The sequence below is a fragment of the Canis lupus genome, chromosome 31, assembly GCF_003254725.2.
Source record: "Canis lupus dingo isolate Sandy chromosome 31, ASM325472v2, whole genome shotgun sequence".
NCBI classification, from domain to species: Eukaryota; Metazoa; Chordata; class Mammalia; order Carnivora; family Canidae; genus Canis; species Canis lupus.
In genome coordinates this window covers 39,639,721-39,661,021 of record NC_064273.1, presented here as the reverse complement: position 1 = coordinate 39,661,021, position 21,301 = coordinate 39,639,721, and the positions used below count along the sequence as shown (strand labels likewise).

Here is a 21,301-nt window from a genome sequence, read left to right as displayed (position 1 = left end):
CAACCCAGGAGCACCCACAGGATAGACTCCGACGTGAACACACGGCTGCTGCGCTCTCAGCCCGCATCTCTGCTCGCTCGCTCCCTCTGCCAGGGAGGCCCAGTGACGCAGGACGCACACGTGGCAAGAGGAGGAAACCATGTGACTTGATTTAATAGATCTGATTTTCAAAAAATCATTTCAGGCCCTTGAGTATACCTAAAATCGTCCTCCAGATCTCCTCCTGACTTTCACACAAATACACCATCCAGCTTACTTTCTAGTTTTACTGGATTCTAATATCATTATAGCAGGGAAATGACCATGTATCCATTTTTTTTTGTTTTTAAAATAATAATTCTCTAAGTTAAATATGATATTGAACAGTGTACAGAGGGGACAGCCACCTACATGTTACCAGCGGAAAATCTATGACCTTTCAGATTCCGTTTGTGTACTTGCATGCACAACAGTTTAGTCAAAACCACAGTCACAGACAACAGTGATATGAAAGTGGGTCCCCTAGGATAGTTTTCCTTTTATTTAAATGCAAAATACACGGTGTCTCAGCTACAGCACAGACTGCACCACCCACCAGGCATAAATAAGTGCTAGTGTATGAATTTCATGCTCCATAAAAATCAACACACACATGAATTTACCAGAAATGACCCTGAGTGGGGCTCCCGTGACCTAAAAGCCACGCATCCAGCACAAGCAAAGGGCGCCCTGAGCCCCACCGCCCCCACCCCGGGGTCCCCGGGGGCCTGTGTGCAGCTGGAGGAGCCGCCCCACGCCCTTACCTTCTGAGTAGCCACAAGCCTGCGTCAGAGCCCGGCACTGTGCCAGCAGCGATGCATGGGACACCGTGACCCCCACAGTGCTGCCTTCTTTGCTGGTTTTATACTAAAAGATTTCAAGGAAAGAATCCACTATGTGATTTCTGGAGGTCACGGAAGACAGAGGGCAGCCGCCAGCCCTCACTAAGCGCCCCGGCGGAGCGGAGCACGCGTTACACCCAGAGGAGTCGGGGGCTCCCCGGGTCTGCTCGAGCTGTGCGTGCAGGCTCCCCCGTAACCGCTGCCACCCACCCCCGGCAGCCAGCAGGGCACCATCAGAGGAGTGAACCACGTCTGACTGAGCTCCCCCACGACCTTTCTGTTTCTGGGGTGAAGATACAACAGAAGGTCCGTTTAAGCCTGGGATCAAAGTAAGTGGCAGTTTGAAGCCTTCAGAGAAACAAGGGCTGCGCCCCAGCGAGAGGAAGTCATTACCTCGATGTAGGCCGTCCCGGCCCCTGCGTCCTGTGCCTGCGGGTGCCAATCTTTGGGGGGCTTGGTCAGATGCTTCCCGTCGATCACTAGCCAGGCGAGCGGGGGCCATCCTGGGAGGGCGCAGACAGGGCACCCGGCCCAGGAGACTGGTCAGCGGCCTCCGAGCTGAGCCACCCACCACAGGGTCACTGGCTCCTGCACACCCGGGGGGCGAACGTCTCTGTGCCGCTCACTCTGTATCAGCTTCTATTAATTCAGTCGGTGCCTCTGACAGTGACGACCAAACTGCACGGCACGGGTCTACACTCTGAACCCGGGGACGTGCAGGGCAGCCAGATGGGCAGCCCCTGGAGGAGGACCTCACTCCTGCTGGAGACCCCTCACCCCTGCAAGGTCCACCTGCCCTGAGCGGGTGCCTGGGCATCACGGGCCGACTCCCCTGCGCTCGGGGGCCTACCTTTGAAAGTCGCCACCTCTCCGGTCTGTGCCTTGGGCAGGCCCTTCTGACAAGCGTCCGTGGTCAGGGCCAGGGTGACGCCGCAGCTGCCCAGCAGAAAGCCAACCTGCTGGCTGCCAGCGTCCTACAGAAAACACAGGGAGGCGCTCGTGGGGCCGTCAGGCACCCCCCCTCCCGGACCCCCGCACACCCAGGAGAGCGAGCCTCGTCATCATTCGCCCTCCTAAGCTTCTACGACTGAATCCCACATGCGGATAGACTGCATTTTCATGAAAATAAAATATAATCATTTTTAAATTGAAATGGTATATTTTTGTAATGAGATATAAAGTTCTGGATGATGGGCCAATTTCTCAGTGTTTTCTTGCAAATGACATTTAGCAGCATTTTAAGAAACTCCAAAAGTAATGGCATGGAAATTTCCACTTAAATCATGTTTAGAATTTACAGATTAACGTGGAGGGGCCCGACCTTTGACACGATTACTTATTTCCCACGGAACGCACATTTCCTTTCAGTCAATGCCTCTTTCATACGTGCTCCCCAGTAACGTTTGTCACTTTCTTCTTGCAAGTTGGACAAATCTCTTGCTTTTTTCTTGAGAATCTCTATAGTCAAATATTTGCTCATTGTGTATTATCCTTTCAGATTTACTGGTTTATTTCCAACTTCACTTTGGGGATTCTTGAGTATTTGTTGCTGATAACGCTCACTTTAACCACCTGATAGGGTACAAACTCTAATCCTCTAAAGTACATGCCTTGTCTACTCCTAAAATAATAATTTTTTTCAATCATCAGATTACTGACATTTATACCTGAAACACCTGCACTCGTCCTTTGTCAGTAATAAGAACAGCAGGTGGATAGAAAGGCAACGTTCAGAACTGCACGTTCAGAACTGTCACCGAGAAGTGAGCTACAGTCCATCCCGGTGCCATTTATTCATCCCCAAGAAACAAAAATCATTATTGATAAGCTGTGGTTTTGAGAGACAGTTTAACAAAATCTTTTCAAATGATAAATTCTATTACTCAAGGACAAAGGGCCACCACGTGCGCTGAGACGTTCTCAGAGGTGACGGAACAGCTCTCTGTAGAGCTGCGGGAGACCCACGCCAACGAGACACGCGAGGCAGAGGAGCTGCCGGCCACGGCACAGCACGGCACGCCCCCGACGCCCTGGCCTGCCGGCAGCCCCTCCTCTCTCAGGGCCGCTCCTGTCTGCCAGGAAGGCAAAATGAGACCCGACGACGAGTCTGTGTGTCGGCTTTGGAAGGGAACCCCGCGGCCCCGAGCAAGCGAGCGAGCTACCTTTCTCGTTAACGGCACCTCTATGGGGACAGGAACCAGCTCTGCCAGCAGACACCCATAAAATGCCACCATGAACATCACGGGGTCACTGTTTGGAAACACCAGGGCCACCTGCAACAGTACAAAGGAAAACCATGAAACCCCTCGCGGATGATGCAGTCATCGCAACGTTCACAATCTTTACTGAGTAGAGGGATTTGGACATTTTAGACGATCTAACAGCTTTTCAAATTGAGTTCAGAAAATGTCATTTGGAGGTTAATTCTTGGTCCTTAAATTTCCTCGTCTTAAATAGTTTTTTTTAAGGCTGCGGTCTTTATTCTACAAGCGACCCAATAATTTCAAGTGTCTGTGCCTGAAGGCAGTCCAGCACGGCTGGCGGGATGGAGAACTGGCTCCGGGCGCTCCCCGTCTGGCAGCTGCAGCTGAGGCTCCCCAGCGGCGCACAGCTCCCCCATCTGTCAGGCCAGGAGAGAAACGTGCACCAACAAGCGTGGGCACGGAATCAAATTATACCCAAAATATCTTCCAGAAGATACGATCCTGAGACCAAAGTTTTAATCCAACAGATCCTCACTCACGACAGGGAAGTGGGGGGCGGGCACCGGACACCTCCGCTGAGACCCCCACAACCGCTCCTCCCGGGGAGCCCCTCGGTGGCCCCCAGGCTGGTCCCCAGGCTGCCACCGTTTAAGTTATGCGCTCTATTTTATTCATCTCACACTTTCGCTTTTATTAAAGACATTTTAAAAACACAGAATTTAAGATGAAAAAAGTACCCCATACAAAACCCCTGTTCCACCTTTCCCCACTGCCCGAGGGACCCCTCTAAAAGTATCTCACATCTTCCTTTTGCTATTTACTCTCTTATTTTTAAATACTATACTTACACTGCTATATTTTCATTTTTTGAAAATGTCGCAGTGTCAATTTTATTTCCTGTGATTGTAGATGAACACCCAGCCCCCTCCAGTCCGTCTCTTTCTCTTCCCCCATCCTCCCAGGTGTCATTTCTTACATTGGGTAAAATTAAAAGCTATTTACGGAACAACGTTTTATAAGCCCCAAATATTGTAATCAGTGTAATTGAAAGCATGAATGCTAAGTCAGGATGGTTAACACTGGGCCCTGGAGAAGCCCAAACAACGGCTACTAACAACTACTTGATAAGACAAAATTTAAGCTACACCTAAACTCCCTCCCGGAGGCCTGGAAATCCAGTTTCTAACAAGCTGCTGTGTTGGAAAGGGCAAAGCTCTCTTTTAACAGCTGATGTTAACAGTGGTTGTACGAGAACTGTGACCCACGACTTCGAGACTAGATGTTTGGTATAAGAACACTCTTAGAGATTTTGTTACAAAGAGCTGTGTGTGTTCACATTTATAGACTGTTCATCACAGGACGATGAACTCTCCAGCACACCTGATAATCAGCTCATTCACTGGGATCCTGCTGATCTTTCATATTAACCTAAGATGTGGATTCCCTCATGCGACAAGAACGGTATCTGGAAGTCTCTGTCCTTGCAGGAATCTTTGCCAAGAAAAATAAACGAGTGATTCTGTGAGTCATTTTAAAGCACAACATGAATCAGGAATTCTCACAGGTTCGCTCTAAAGCACAACGTATCAAGGACCGTTCTCGGACTGTGCATGTTCTTACAGCCAAGTACCCATCTGCCGCCGGTAATGGTACCACCACCCTGACATGCTTTGCCTCCTGCGTAGCCGCTGGCCAAGCTGTCCTAACACGCTCCGCCTGATGTGCCCGGTACCTTTGGGAAGTGTGTTCTAAGTGACCAACCAGTCTCCCGGCTGCCCAGCGCACAGCCCTCCGACCCTCGGCTGCCCTGCGCTGCAGCTCGCTCCTGCCCCCACCCCGGAGGCTCCCAGGCTCCCTTTCGCCCCCCGGTCCTGCTCGGTTAGTGCCAAGGACGTCGCTGTGGGCCCACTGCGTCCCCTGCGGGCCCCGTCCCTTTGAGGCAGACTCTCTCCAGCTCCGGGATGCTGAGGGGCAGTGGCCACCACTCAGAATCCTCTGCTCTGCACCCCTCCCGTCCGGAACTCCTACCAGCTGGTGCTGGACCTCCTGGACGAGGGCTCGGCTTTGCACTGTTCTCCCCACTTTCTAGCTCTTGGTCTTCCCCACAGGCATCTTTTTCTTGATTTATGGAGCAATGTCTTCCCTTAGTTCTCCAGGGATATTAAGACTAAGTTTTTAAAACTTTATTTTCTGTATATGACTTTCTCTCACATTTGTTTCCTCCTCCTCCCTCCTTCCCCCTATGTTCCCCCTTTCTTCTTTTCCTTTCCTTTCCCCGTTGGTTGTTTTCCTTCGCATTCTTCAAATGTCCTTGGTGACTGGCTCTATCTGAAGAGAGTCCCTGTGAGGCCATCTGACCACAGGCAGCCTCTCTCACTAGGGGTTTCACTGCGACGGTCCTGTGCTCCATCCTGGACGTTCAGGAACACCTGCCTTCAGTCTGCCCACGGCCATGCTCACCAGCGGAACTTCCTGTGGGGCTGGGGTGACTGAGGAGCTACACTCTTCATTTTACTTAATTTTGGTTAATTTCTGTAGCCCTGTGTGGCGACTGCCAACAACGCTGGGCAGCGTGGTCAATACAAGGAACAAAGAAGCCTCGAGCCTCCTCCATGCTCTACCCCCACCGCGAGGAAGGAAGGCTGCCTGGCCACATGGACGAGAGGAAGACATGAATTTTCTAGTAAGGGCAACATTTTCTCATCAAACGTCAGCTTTGGGGACCTAAGATTTATTAACTTCAATATTTTTATTAAAAGCAGTAGATATGAAGTCCAAGAGGAAACATGTTGCAGAGCCACTGGATGGGCAACGAAGAAGCATGAAAAGAACCATTATCTTACGTACATCATAGTCAACCTTTTCCATATTTAATATTTCTTCTTTGCTGACTTTAAATCCCTTGTATTAATGCTGCAAGTCTAACCGATAGATGGAATACTGATTCCAATGAGACATATTTTTAGAGTCTGTTTTTGCTCACTCCAGGAAGTTATATTCTAGTTACTTACTCTGTCTCCAGGGTTAAGTAGTGGTTCATTCTTACTAGTCAGTTTATTAAGTAGAGTATAAGCTAGTTTTAAACTCCGACTCCATAGTTTGCCTAAAATAAAATAAAAATACTAAGCAATGTAAAATTTAAGAAACTAATAATTAACATTTTAATGTAGCAATCATAATACCCCATAATGTACCAACACTCTATTACTGGAAATTCAGGTAATTTCCAACTGATAACTATTTTGCACAATGCTGTAATGAACATCATAGTTTTCTCTTAAAAATAACTTACAAATATATTTTCCTTAATACAAATATAGAATAGGAATTTATTATAGAAAATTTAGAACATAGAAAAGCTAACAGAAAAGTCAGCATTCTCTCGGTTATGTATGTACACACACACACACACACACAAGCATATATACACATATGTGCAATTTTCAAGAAATGGGACCATACTTCACTCTGCCTTTTTCAGCCAACATTGCATTTTGAATGTATTTTCATGTCATTCAATATCTCTCAACTACATCCCTTATAGGAGTGGCTTCATTTAACCTTTATAATTCACAGGGTGGGTCGTATCCCCATCTCCAGTCTTGACTCAAGGGAAGACCATCCAGGAGGGGCCAGTAGGCTGCCCAGAGCCGCTGGCTGCTGGCGTGGTGCATCTGGCCCTCCAGGACCCAGCCACGAGCCCCAGCAGGTTCCACTGGGCACACTTCCCCCCGGCACACAGCCTCACGGAGGAGAGCCCAGCAGTGAATGCTCAACAAAGCAGAGCTCCACTGAGGAAGATGGAAGATGAAACAACGGGAAGGTAAGGAAGATGGACGACAGAGAAACCTGAGGCCATGCTCAACACCCAAAGCAGCCTCAACACTCACCCTTTGCAGTACCAGACAAGTGACCCGAGAGTCATGACTTAGCCCCTTCCAAATTCCCGGGGAATAACCACATGCAGTTTGAGCAGCCGCACCCTCTGAATAAGTGCTCAGACTTCATCATAAATAAAACTAAACTTGGGTGCAACATTATGAAATACGTGAACTGCAGGACCAGAGAAATAGGTGAGAAAAAAAAAAGTACTCAAAACACCGTTGCCTCTGCCTATATTCAAAGGTCAATTCAAGATGTTGATAACTGTAATACACCCAGTTTTTCAAACTGAATCCAGCTGTATATAAGGAGAATAATGCATCATGATCAAAACAGGTTCTCTCAAGAAAGCAAAAAGCTTTGGGGCATCCGCGTGGCTCAGTTGGTTGAGTGTCCGACTCTTGGTTTTGGCTCAGGTCATGATCCAGGGGTCATAAAACAGAGCCCTGCATCTGGCTCTGTGCTCAGGGAGGAATCTCCTGGAGACTCTCTCCCTCGCTTCCTCTGCCCCTTGCCCCACTCTCACATACTCTCTGTCTCTAAAATGAATAAATAAATCTTTAAAAAAGAAGAATGCGAAAAGTTTTAACAAAAATCAACATAATTTGTCACACTAACAAAGATGAAAAAAGGTAAAAACAATTTACAATCAATCAGGATTTTAAATGATTTTTTAAAAATCCTTCTTAGATTCAGAATGAAAGGAAATTTCTTTCAAGCGATAAAGCCCATCTTTAAAAGTCCTATAGAAAATATCATAATTAATGGTCACATATTGAAAGCTTTCCCCGAGGTCACATATTGAAAGCCAAGAACATCTGCCTTTTTTTATGGAAAGTCTTAGCCAATGCAGGAAGGGGAGGGGTGGAGAGAGGAGGCACACAGCTGGAAACTAAACTGTCATGACTTGCAGATGACGGGACTACGTACATCATGGTTCTCATAACTGAAACCAGCAAGGCTGCCAGACGTAACAACAGTATACAAAGACTATCTGACTTCTGTATACCAGCAATAAACATTAAGAAAAAAATTTTAATGACAATACTCACATTAAGATTAAAACAAACATGCCAAATACCTAAGAGTGAGTGTTATGGAAGATATGCAGTCTCACAACAAGAAAGTATAAAACAGCATCGAGCTGAAGTGCAGAAGATCTGAATGACAGGGGGACATATTAGGTCCATGCAATGCAGGAGTGCTCATTTACAAACTGCTGAGAGCAGTGATAACAGGAATCTCAGCAGGAATGTCCGTGCACTGGACAAGCCGACCCTAAAACAGACACGGAAACATGAGATACAAGAAGAGCCGAGACACTCTTGCAGAAGGAAGCGAGATGGGAGACTTCTCCGTGGATGTCAAGACTTCTCAGAAAGCCACAGTAATTTAGGAAGTCGGTGCTGGCATAAGGATAGTATATAACACAGTGGATAAAATAAAGACCCCAAGAGACCCTCCACATGCAGACAATTCCATCTCTGACCAGGCGCCCTGGAGAGGAGGGGCAGCCCGGTGGGAACGAGAATGGGGAAGATGGTTACCCAGCCTGATAAACGGACCCTGGGACCCATCCTCTACCCTGTACACAAAACTCATTCCCAGCAGACTGGGTGGATCTAGATGTGCTCGGCAAACAGCAAAGCTGTTACAAGATAACAGAACGGCTTTATGATCTTGGCGGAGGAGCACCGCCACCAAAGAGCTCACCATGAGCAAAAAGGTGAGGTTGAAGGATGCCTGGGGGGCTCAGCGGTTCAGCGCCTGCCTTTGGCCCAGGGTGTGATCCTGGGGTCCCAGGATCGAGTCCCGCATCGGGCTCCCTGCATGGAGCCTCCATGCTTCTCCCTCTGCCTGTGTCTCTGCCTCTCTCTTTCTCTCTCTCTCTGTGTCTCTCATGAATAAATAAATAAAATCTTAAAAAAAGAAAAGGTGAGGTTGGGCAGAGCTTCTGCTCACTAAGGTACCAGTCAGGAGTAAAAGGTGAAGGGACACGGTGGCAGACACTCGTAGCACATGTCACTGACAAGGACTGGCATCCAGAACACACTAAAAATTCCCAAATAACCTTATATTAAAAAAATGTGCAGAAGATTCAATAGCACTTAACAAAAGAGAAAATCCAAATGATTTTAAAAAAACAAAACAGGAAAACCTCTCAATCAACCCAAATGATTTAAAAAAAACAAAACAGGAAAAGCTCTCAATCTACTTTGTCATCAAGAAAATGCAAATTAACACCAAAATGAAGTACCATTGCCATAATCTCACCAGAGTAGCTACGATAAGCCTGACAATGATGGGGAACAGGTGGGCCTAAATGCGAAGATGTGCATAATCCCAGACCCAACACTTCCACTTCAAAGTACATACCCCACAAAAACACGTACCCCAGAATGTTCCTAGCAGCACTGTCTGTAATAGCCAAAAGTGGATACCAACATTATAACCAATATGTCAATTCCAACATGTACATTCTTAGATATAAATGAGCTACAACTATACACAGTAACATGAATCATAAAAGCGTAATGGTAAAAGACTCTGCTTCCTAATGCGACAGAGTACTGGTGGCAGACCAGGCTCCCACCCAAAACAACTTAAAAACTGGATAAAATACAGAAATCATCTACAAAGACAACCAGGGGAGTTAAGGCTGCAGAGGGAAAACCCTTGGGGAGGTGAGCTGATCGTGCACAGCCGGCGGTTATTAGGGAGGGCCCTGGCACCCACGAGAGACAGAGTATTTCATGGAACACTGGCACCGAGGCACAAAGAAAACAGCAGAACTTCTGGCAGAGGCTGGGAGCCATGATTGCACAGCCAGCCTCCCTCTAGGAAGTCTACGGAGTCCTGGGGCCATGAGCAACTGGGTGCCGAACGCCCACGAGGAAAATCTCTGAGAAGCAAAGTGGAGTCCTTAACATAGCGCACAAGACAGAAGCCACGGCTGGGGAACCCCAGAGGAGGACAGACAGGTGCTCAGAGAGGGCTGCGCCAGCCGTGACGGGACTGTAGTGACCGGCCACCATGCTACCTGCCAAATGGAGGGAAGGAGGATGTTCTCTCATAGAAGGGGACATCTCTGGAGCCTCCATAATTTTTTATACACAATGTCCAACACTCAATCAGAAAGGTCCTAGGCACCCCAAAGATAAATTATCCAAACTAAAACCAAGAGAAAGTACAGATGAGATCAACAGGCCGAGAGGTGACCTGACCCTGGAGCAGGTGGAGAGAAACTTCCAGTTGTGGTAAGGAATACATGGATGCTAGGAAATAAAGGAAAAGACGAAGACAATGCATGGAATGATAAAGAATTTAGAATACAGAAGTGAAAATTTTAAACTAAAAGGACAATATCAAAATTAAGAACTCATCAGGAATTTCATAATAAAATAAAAATTTCAGAAGACGGGATTAGAGAATTTGAATAAAGGAAAATTTAGGGACACTTGGGTGGCCCAGTGGTTAAGCATCTGCCTTTGGCTCAGGCCATGATCCTGCTTCTCCCTCTGCCTGTGTCTCTGCCTCTCTCTGTGTCTCTCATGAGTAAATAAAATCTTAAAAAAAAAAAGGGAAAATTTAAATGTCTCCATACTAAAGTACAGATGAGTCTTGAACAACACAGGGCCACCTACCTGTGGATTTTTTCTTATAAATACAGTACTATAAGTGTTATTTTTTTTCTTCCTTCTGATTTTCTCAATAACATTCTCTTTTCTCTACCTTACTTTACTGTATGAATACAGCACATAATAAAAACATATAAATGTCAACCAACTGTTCTCAGTTCGCCTTCTGGTTGACAGCAGACCAGTAACAGTTAAGGTTTTGGGGAGTTAAAACTTACACTTGGGTTTTCAAGTGTGCAGGGGTCAGTACTCCTAACCCCCTGCATTGTTCAAGGGTCAACCAAATATACAGAAAAGAATACAAAATATAAAAAAGAACATTAAGGGTACATAAGACAGCTGAAATCAACCGGTGGAGGCAGTGAGCAAACCACACTCCTCACAGTGGGTAGGGAGCTCCTTTTGTAAAGAATTACAGACCCGTCTCTAATGAATACAGATGCAAAGATCCTAAACAACATATTGGCTAAATCAAATTCAGACATCTGTTGAAGAGATATCATGGCTAACTGGGCTTTATTCTAGGAATGCAAGGGCTGCTTTAACACCTGAGAATTAATCAATTTAATTCATCAAATTAAGTGGGGAGGAGAGAGAAACATGATCATCTTGACAGAGCAAAAAAAAGGGTTTGATAAAATTCAATGCCATTCGTGATTTATTTTTTTTAAGATTTTATTTATTTATTCATGAGAGACAGAGACAGAGAGAGAGAGGCAGAGACACAGGCAGAGGGAGAAGCAGGCTCCATGCAGGGAGCCCGACGCGGGACTCGATCCCGGGTCTCCAGGATCCGGCCCTGGACTGAAGGCGGCGCTAAACCGTTGAGCCACCCGGGCTGCCCAACCATTCATGATTAAAAAAAAAAAAAACTTCTAGTAAACTAGGAATAGAAGGGAGCTTCATTAATCTGACAAGGAATTTTTCTACCACAAAACTACACCAAACATCGTACTTCATGACCCAAAGCTTTCCACCAAAGACAGAGGAGGAGGCAAGAATGCTCGCTACCCAACACTGTACTGACGGTTCTAGCTCTTGCAGTGAGGCAAGGAGAAGATAAAAGGGGTGAGTACTGGAAAGGCCAAGATAACCATCTTTGTTCATAGATGACATGATTTTGAACACAGGATATCCAAAAGATATGTGGACAAACTACTCATTAATAAATAGAAAAAGAATCAGTAAGTTAATTTAATGAGACTATTAGATACAAAATCACCATCTGGGGACACCTGGGTGGTTCAGTTGGTTAAGTGTCTGCCTTTGGCTCAGGTCACAAACTCAGGGTCCTGAGATTGAGTCCCACGTCGGGCTACCTGCTCAGTGGGGAGTCTGCTTCCCCCTCTCCCGCTCCCCCTGCTCGTGCTCTCATTCTTTCTCTCTCAAATAAATAAATATTTTTTAAAATCACCATTTAAAAAAATCAATTGCACTTCTATATACAAGCAATAAATGAGCAGAAAAATGTTTTTAACCATTCCACTACAACAGGAATGAATCTAACAAAAGATGCTCTAGAGTTCTGTACTCAGAAGTATAAAACGTTAATGAGAGAAATTAAAGGAGTCCTTAAAATAAGGGGAAATACATTAAATTTCCACAGTCATGACTGTTCCACAGTCACGAACTGGAAGATTCCGTAATTGTAATGGTATCAATTCTCTTCAAATTGAACTACAGAATCAATGCAGTGTCAGGCAGTGCCCCAGCAGGAAGCTTTCTGGAAATTGACAAACGGATTCTAAAAATGGCTCGGAAATGCAGAGTCAAGAATAGTCCAGAGGAGTGAGGCACATTCACACAGCTGAAGGGCGTCTATGCCAGACAACAGGACCCCTAAAGCTGCGGCAGTTCAGGGGGCACAGAGGGCACAGCACGTACTGTCACCTGATCTGTGACAAAGCAGCTTGGCAGGACCTAGGGGCAAGCTCTGACTGTTCAGCCCATGGCACCAGGCCAGTTAGACATTCGTAAGGAAAGAAAAGGATTCCAATGTCACACCACACAAACTAAAGATGAATTATGACACCTAAATATGAAAAGTAAAACAAGTTTTTTTTTTATGTAAAACAAGTTAGATGAAAAAGTAGGAGAATATCTTTTGTGACCTTGGGTTTGGCAAACAGAACAAAGAAGTGCTAAAATAAAGGGAAAAAGTAGATAAATTAGACTACTTAGATGAAGACTTCTCATTTATCTAAAGCCACAGATAAAAGTGTTAAAAGACAGGGCACAGGGTGGAAGAAGATACCTGCGAAATATATCTGACAAAGGATGTGTTCCTGGAACATGGAAAGAAGTCAGAAAGCATTAGCAACCAAATAGAAAAATGAGCTAAAAATCTGTATAGTGCGTAAAAGAGGATATTCAAATAGCCAATAAACACACAAAAAAGCATCATTAGCTATGAGAGACATGCAAGTAAATTAGCACCATAACTCGACACCACAACACGCCTATAGGAAAGGCTAAAGGAAGTAAACAGGCAATATCAAGTGTTGGCATGGGTGTGGCACAGCTGGAAGTCTGCGCACGCTGCCGGCAGGCGTGGAGGTGGCGGCAGCCTCTGTGAACACCGTGTTGGGATGTCCTACAGCCGAGCACGGCGACCTGTGCACATCCACGTGCGCCCAGCACCAATGCCTACAGTGTACGCTCAGCAGCAGACTCACCTACAAATGTTCATAACAGCACTATACACAATAGCCTCAGTGGAAATTACACTCACGGTCGAGGACACAAATAATTTTCAGCATATTCGTACAATAAAGTCACCTCCATCAATGAGCTTCACACGGCATCATGTCTGAGCCTCAGAAACAATGGTGCACAAGCATGCAGACACAGAACGGCTTTCACATGATCCCACTCACATAAAACTTAGCGACAGTGAAACCCAGAGGTGTTCACAGGCATCAGGACAGTTTGACCGTCAGCGAGGATGTGCGTGGTGGTAGGGACCAAGAGCCTGGGGAACACTTGGGAGCTGAGTGCCAGCAACAGGAGTATAGTCACACTCCATGAAAATGCATCAAGCCAGATGCTTATGACTCGTGTTACATAAAAATATAATGTGGAACCAAAGATGCTAAATACAAAAACACATACTGTAGGATTCCATCTATACAAAGTTCAAAATTAGACAAAACTAAACTCCCGTGCTCAGAGATGCATATGTAGCTGTGACCCTTGACCTCAGGGCAGGGGCTGGTCACCAGCAGTGGGTGAGTAGTCCCCTCTGCTGGAGGAAGGGGCAGTGGGTGGGGGCGGGGGGGCACCTGGACTGAGGCAATGTTCTGGTTTGTGGGCAGTTGTGTTGGCTTCTCAGGATCCGCTCCATCATGCTCATGAAGCTGTACGGCCGTGTTGTATGACATGACAGGTAACATGTTACAGCTAAACCAGAGCCCAAATGCCTTCTGGTGACACTTGCCATAGGTGAGGGTGTAGACGGCCTTCCCAGCTGTGTCTAAGGCGGTCAGACAGGGGGCTTTGGGCTGCGTCGTACCCCACCGCTGCAAGGCGGCCAGCAGGGACGGTGGCCAGGGAATCCCCACGGCCAGAGGCTCCCCTTTCAGCACCACCATCTGGCTTCCCTCCGGCTTTGGCTGATTTGGATCTGGCTGCTGCACTACAAGCAAAATTGAAATTTAAAAATCAGCATTTCATAGTACCATGCATACATTCTGTTTTTAAGTGTTCTCTTAAAAATTGCCAACTATAAAAAGGTCACAATAACTTGTTTAGATTCCCTTATCAATGTCACAGTCACGGACCAACTGACCAAAGGACAGGTGGAGATCCATCACGGATGGTAACAGACACGGTGACCGTACCCACACGGGACAGTCCCCAGAAGGGCAGCAGTGCTGCTCCAGCATTCTGGAGCGTTCTGGGGTTACGGCCAGTGCGGACAGCTAAGGAGTGGATGAGTCCCGCTGATGAAAGATGGAAGTGAGGAGGAGCATCATTTCTGGTTGGGCACACAAAACAACGCTCACCGCGGTGAAAGAAGAAAATAAAGTAAAATCCATTATATTTCCAATGGCTGTGTAACAGCATCGGCCCGAGTGTAAGAAAGCCTCCCCAGGGAGCATTCACACCGCTGAGCCCTGAACGTGAAGGGCATTACCCGATGATCAAGGGGATGACAACGCCCTCCAGGTTGCAGCTAACCACCAGCGAGGCCGGGGGGGTGGGGGGGGGGTGGGGGGGGCAGCAAGACTGCCCCAGAGACGCAGGGGCGGTGGGCGGACACGGCGCGCTCCAGCCTTGCACTGGGCTCTATTTCTGTGCCTCTTCCACAGGTTCATGCTTCCTTCTACCTCCTGGTAATTTTCTTTTAAAAATAAACCTACATTCTTTTTCCCTAAAAGTGTATATCTCATTCATAAGTGAGAGACTGAGTTTATGAACCAGGGCCAAAACTATGCTAAAAATATACCTTAACACCATGTAAGACTGTATTTCAGATTTAAAGCTTAAATAAAAATTGAAATAATGGGGGTGCCTGGCTGGCTCAGTTGGTGGAGCATTTGACTCTCAATCTCAGGGTCGTGAGTTCAAGCTCCACATTGGGACTTTAAAAAAAAAAAAAGCTGAAATAATGTATGTAAAACGAAACCTTAGGAGTATTCTTGTAAAGCACTAAGGCCTGGACCAGAGGCACAGGGAGTGTGAAGTCCCTGAACTACGGCATCGAGCATCGTGCTTCCGCCCCGTTCACAGTGAGGCCAGCAGTCACGCGGGACACGCCGCGACCCCGGGGGCGGGAAACAGACGGGGGATCACTTCATTGTGCTGTAATGTCCCGAGGTGACCACACACGACACACATTTGCCCCCAACCCTGGACGCGACAGCCGCCTCGTCTACACAGACCCGAGAGCCCGCCCGAGATCTCTCACCTTCCAACAGCTCCTCAAAATCATCCACAAAGAACTCCTTCAGCGGAGGGCGCTTGGGCCTCTTCAGGGTGTTGAGAAGCTGCTGGATTTTGGAGGACACTCTGCTGCTCACAGGGACACCTGCCACGGGAAGAGGAGCGCTGAGGCCAGAGCCCGCTGACCCTCCGGAGACAGGACGCAGACGGGGTCCTGGACCAGCCGCACGAACGTGCCGGAACTCCTACACCCAAGCCAGCACTCGCCCTGTCAGGCAGCCGTTTTGGAATCACTAATTCATTCAACAAATATTCACCGAAGGCCTTCTGGGAACTAGAATGTTGTTGTTTTTTGTTTTTTGTTTGAATTTTGTTTTTTTTAAACTAGTGATTTTCAGGGTGGTCCAGAGCCCCTTCCGGGCGATCATGGCCACCTGGTGGCATCACTGGCCTTCCCGCCCTCCTCCCAGGGCACGTGAGCCTCCCCCACAACGTGAGCCACAACAGGAGGGGCAGGGACGAGGCACAGGGCTTCCATGACGCCAGCTCCGCCGCAGAAGGGCAACAGTGGAAAACAAGACAAATCTTTGTTTTAGCAATTCTTTCCTAAATATGTGCTATTTAGGTGAAGATGTGATGCATTTCTTGTTGCTATTTTTAAATGGATTAATAAATATTTTTTAAATCTTTAGTTTTACCTTCTAACATAGTAAATACTCAGACATTCAAGCCACATAAACTAAATGCTCTTTGGCGTCCTAACGATGAAGTCGCAATGCTGTGGGAGACGTCATGCAGCAGACAGACGGACAGACGGCGTCCGCCCTCAGCTCGCCGTCCCCGGGGGAAGCAGCAGGACGAGGTCAGAGGCCCGGGGCCCAGAGCAGCCGGCGGGCCCACAGCGCGGCTCGGCCGGGTGGGAGGGAGCGGGGCCGGGAGCAGGGCCGCTGTGCAGGGGGCGCCCACGGCCTGTGGCACCCGCCCCCAGGCAAGCACTGTCCAGCCTCCGGGGCCTGACACACTTCTTCGTCCTTTATGACGCCGACATTCTGAAAGAATAGTTCTTTTTTTTTTGTCTAATGAAGCAGAACACTCCTCCTCTTCGTTTGCCTGAGGTTTTCCCAGGACTCCACTCGGGCCGCGCTCCGGGCCGTTCCTCACCCACAGCGCCGCCCGGTTCCGCACTGCACGGTGCCCCGCGCCCCCCGAACTAACGCGGGAGCGAGGAGGCACCTCGGGCCGCCCAAGCACCCTGATCCTCATAGAAGCCTTGCCCTGCTTTTAGCACCACGGGGTCATTCGTGTCAGAAGCCGTGCGGTCGTCGACCCTCAGCATTCTGTTGTCCGTCCGTCTGTCCGTCTACCGATGCTCAGGGCTGCTCAGTCCTGCAGAGCACTGGGGCCAGGTCGGGATCCGGGGTGGGACTGAGCCCGGGTCGCGCCCCGCTCTCAGTGGGGACCCGGCTTTAGACTTTCTCTCCCTCGGCCCCTCCCCCACTCTCAGTCTCTGTCTCAAATAAATAAATAAATCTTTTTAGAAAAGATTTTTTTCTTTTCTTATGGTTCTTAACTATTTTTTAAAGATTTTATTTATTTCTATTTGAGACAGAGCAGGAGCAGGGGGCGGGGCAGAGGCACAGGGAGAGGCCGACGGCGCACACAGGCTCGCTCCCAGGACCCCGAGAGCGCGGCCCGAGCCGAAGGCAGACGCCTCACCCACAGAGCCCCCGTGCCTCTGGGGTCTTAACTATTTTGACAAATTGTCCCATATTTAGCCGGTGGGATCCCATGCAAGCTGATCTGTGACACGCCCCCATCGTTTGCCTACACTGCCGTCCACTCTGTCCTAGGACGTTTCGGAGCCGTTCAGGCTGTCCCGCCCCAGCCCGGCATGAACTCTTTCTCTAAGGAGCCCGGGGCCTCCTGGGGGGGCGGGGGGGATGTCGGAGACCAAGCTCTGGCCACCAGGTGTGCCCAGTGAGCCTGCAGTGCCTTTGCTACTGTTGGAATCGGAGCTAAAAACGCAGACTAGGTGTGTAACAGGCAGGGGCCGCGGGCACACACACCTACAGGCCAGCGCACAGTGCACAGCAGGATCTTAGGAGCCAGGAGTCCACACCGTGCTTCCCATCCCAGTCCTCCCCCAGGTTTCCTCCTCCCCTTCCCACTCACGTTTGCACTGACTCCCAACAACATCAACGCCTCTGCTCAGCACTATCGTGTATATAAAAGAATTTCCAAGTGGCTTTACCCCTTCTGAGCTCAAGCTTCTTCGCTGTTCACACTCCACCTCGTCGAAGACTGTGGTGTCCCGCCCAGGACTGTGTTCGTCACCTACCTACCCTACCCTTCTCCCCATCGCCCCTAAACGTGGCTACAGTGCTTCACGAACACAACAACCATGCTTACTTCCACTTGTTTTCAGTTTCCCATCCTTCAAGTTTATGCTCTGAATTTTGTTATTACGTTAACAAGCTTCTAAAAGTCAAAGCTATATAAAGACAAGCTCAAAGAAACAGCACGCCCTCTTCATCTCCTCCCACCACCTCTGGAGAGGTGCTTTCTGGTCTCACTGCTTTCTGGTCCCCTCCCAGGTCCTTCTGTGCACAGAAATGCTTCGTCACGTCCCCTTTTCTCTCACACAAAAGGTGGCATTCTAGAACTGCTCTTTCACTTTTTGTTTTTCCACTTAACATCCTGGAAAAACACCTTACTCCAAGTCATAAAGAGCTTTCTCATTATTTTTGACAGCTGCATTATACTCCATAATGCAAAAATACTAGGTTTAGTCAACCAATTTGTGAAGTTTAGAGAGCTAGGGAGTCTCTAATATTTTGCAATTATACATAGTGCTGCAAAGAACTACTTCATGCAAATGGATTTCCTTCGTTTTGGAAATGTATGTTCAGAGTAAATTCCTACCTTGGCACAGCTGGGTCCAAAGAGAAGTACCTCTATATATTTTACCAATTTCTCTTCCAAAGAGGTTTAACTATTTTGCATTCCCAGCAACAGTGTGTTATTTCTCTAATTATGAAAAAGGCTGAACATGATGCTCAAGAGCTACTTTTATACACTCTTATAAACCAGATGTTCCTATTTTTTGCCCCTTTTCCTACACTAAGAGTTGGCAAACTTTTCTTAAAGGGCAAGATAGGAAATGCTCTGGGCAGAGAGCACAGTCTCGGTTTTAACTACTCTGCTCTGTGATTCTGGGGCAAAAGCAGCAAAGATGACATGGGAAGGATGGGCAAGGCTCATCCCAATAAGACATTATTTACAAAAGCAAGATGCCAGTCCATACACCATAATTTGCTGATTGGCACTCCATATGATTCTGGGTCTTTTCCTATTCTTAAAAGTCTACTCAGAGGCGGCTGGGTGGCTCAGTCAGTTAAGTGTCTGCCTTTAGCTCAGGTAATGATCTCAGGGTCCTGGGATCAAGTCCTATGTCAGGCTCCCTGCTCAGCAGGGAGTCTGCTTCTCCCTCTCCCTCTGCCCCTGCTCGTGTTCTCTCTCTCACTCTCTCTCTAATAAATAAATAAAATCTTTTAAAAAGTCTTTCATTTTAGAAGTATCAGAGTTTTATCACAAATGCTGTGAATAGTTTCTCCTAGTTTGTCAATTCTTGTGACTCTCTTTATTTTGCCATCTAAAGAATTTTTTTAGTTTTATGTAGTTAAATTCACATTACTTTTATTGCACGTAGATTTTTAGTTAAATTTAGAAAGGCTTTACTTATAACTAGGTTAAAGAAAATTCACCAATTCATTTCTTATATTCAGATGTCTGTTTCTTTTGGAGTTTTGCCTTTTCAATGGTATGGGAAAAGGAACTAAGTTTAACTTTTCCCAACAAACTTTCCAATGGTCCCAATAACATTTTTTAAAAAACCATCTTTGCCACATATAGTATATATAGTATCATGTAAAGGAATACAGTGATGAGGTAAAGATGCATATAGTAAATTGTATAGTAACCACTAAAAAAAAAAAGTATATATAGAATAGAAGAGAAACCAAAAGGAAGCAGACAAAGGACTAAAATTAGCAGATGGGTGAAAGAGAGAAAATAGTGCAGGATCATAGATTTAAACCCAACCAAAACACTAATTAAAATGGACCATGGCAGGGGATGCCTGGGTAGCTCAGTCAGTTGAACATCTGAGTCTTGGTTTCAGCTGGGGTGGTAATCTTGGAGTTGTGAGATCTGGTTCTGCATTCAGTATAAATGGTCCAAACACTCCAACTAAGTAAACGATTGTCTGCTTAAAGAAACATGTAAGAATGAATAAAATCTAATTAAAAGAAACTCATTTTAATTTTAAAGACCTAGGCAGGGTAAAAGTAAACGGATAAAAAAAATTTGCCATGTAACTATACTCATCAAATGGCTGAAGGCAGCCATAATAATACCAGATAAAGAAGACTTCAGGATAAGAAACATCACAAAAGATAATTTTATGATGATAAAGTGGCCAATTCATCAAGTCAGAACAATTTTAAATATGTATGCACCTAATAATAGAACTTCAAAATACACAAAACAAAAACTGACAGATCTAAACAAAAAGAAAAATCCAAAATTATAGTTAGCAATTCAATACCCCTCTCAGCAAGTTACAGAAAAAGTACGTAGATAATCAGTAAGGAGAGAGAAGACTCAAACTAAAGTATCAACCAACTGAATATAACTTTCATTTACACAGAAAACTACCCAACAGCATTATATGCCCCAAACAGATCATGTGTTCGGTCATTAAAAAGTTTGAATATATTTAGAAGGAGCTGAATTATATAATATACTAAAAGAAATATACCTGAACTATTTGGAAATTTATTGAAATTAAACAACACATTTCTAAATAGATCATGGGTCAAAATGGAAAGCATGAGAGAAAATATCTAGAATTGAATATTAAAAAGGAAAAGAACATATCAAAACATGCGGGATGTTAAAACAGCTCTCAGAAGGGTATTTATAGCTTTAAACAACTTTTCTTTTTAAGAGGGAGGGAGAGGGGGAAAGAGATAGGAGGAGAGAGAGAATCTTAAGAAGGTTCCACATCTAGGGATCCCTGGGTGGCGCAGCGGTTTGGCGCCTGCCTCTGGCCCAGGGCGCAATCCTGGAGACCCGGGATCGAGTCCCACGTCGGGCTCCTGGTGCATGGAGCCTGCTTCTCCCTCTGCCTGTGTCTCTGCCTCTCTCTCTCTCTCTGTGTGTGTGACTATCATAAATAAATAAAAATTTAAAAAAAAATTTTAAAAAAAAAAGAAGGTTCCACATCTAGCATGGAACTCGATGCAGGGCTCAATCCCATGATCCTCAAATCATGACTTGAGCTGAAGTCGAGTCATATGCTTAACCAACTGAGCCACCCAGGTACCCCTAAATACTTTCATCCGGAAAGAAGGAATAAAGGACTAAGGAATAAATAAGGAATAAATTCAATGATCTAAGATTCCACCTCAAAAAATTAGAAAAGGAAAAACAAAGTAAATCCAAAATAAGTAGAAAAAAGATAGGAATAAATAGAAGATCAGAGATAAACACAATAGAAAAAAAGAAACCAAAACTGGTTCTTTCAGAGATAAATAAAATTCTTTAATTTTTAAAAAGATTTTATTTATTCATGAGAGACACAGAGAAGAGGGGCAGAGACACAGGCAAAGGGAGAAGCAGGCTCCATGCAGGGAGCTTGATGAGGGACTTGATCCCAGGACCCTGGAATCATGCCCCGAGCTGAAGGCAGAAGCTCAACCACTAAACCACTATTTATTAGCCCAAGATAAATAAAATTCAATTAACTTTCTAGCTAGGATTATCAAGATAA

The 21,301-nt window shown here is 46.3% G+C and overlaps 1 protein-coding gene across 7 annotated transcripts in view; it reads right to left on the bottom strand.

The window, feature by feature from the left end:
* Positions 1 to 21,301, bottom strand: part of DIP2A (disco interacting protein 2 homolog A) — a 93,102-nt gene that overhangs the window by 34,520 nt on the left and 37,281 nt on the right. For 5 of the 7 annotated variants that reach the window (XM_049104504.1, XM_049104505.1, XM_025462213.3 and 2 more), the window contains 7 exons: positions 15,494 to 15,613; positions 14,021 to 14,218; positions 6,076 to 6,167; positions 3,023 to 3,133; positions 1,711 to 1,834; positions 1,254 to 1,363; positions 783 to 885 (listed from right to left, as the gene is read on the bottom strand). In XM_049104504.1, coding sequence (XP_048960461.1) covers positions 783 to 885; positions 1,254 to 1,363; positions 1,711 to 1,834; positions 3,023 to 3,133; positions 6,076 to 6,167; positions 14,021 to 14,218; positions 15,494 to 15,613 — 858 coding nt within the window. The remainder of the gene's footprint in view (positions 1 to 782; positions 886 to 1,253; positions 1,364 to 1,710; positions 1,835 to 3,022; positions 3,134 to 6,075; positions 6,168 to 14,020; positions 14,219 to 15,493; positions 15,614 to 21,301) is intronic. The other 2 variants (XM_049104507.1, XM_035709187.2) reach the window with 1 other exon arrangement.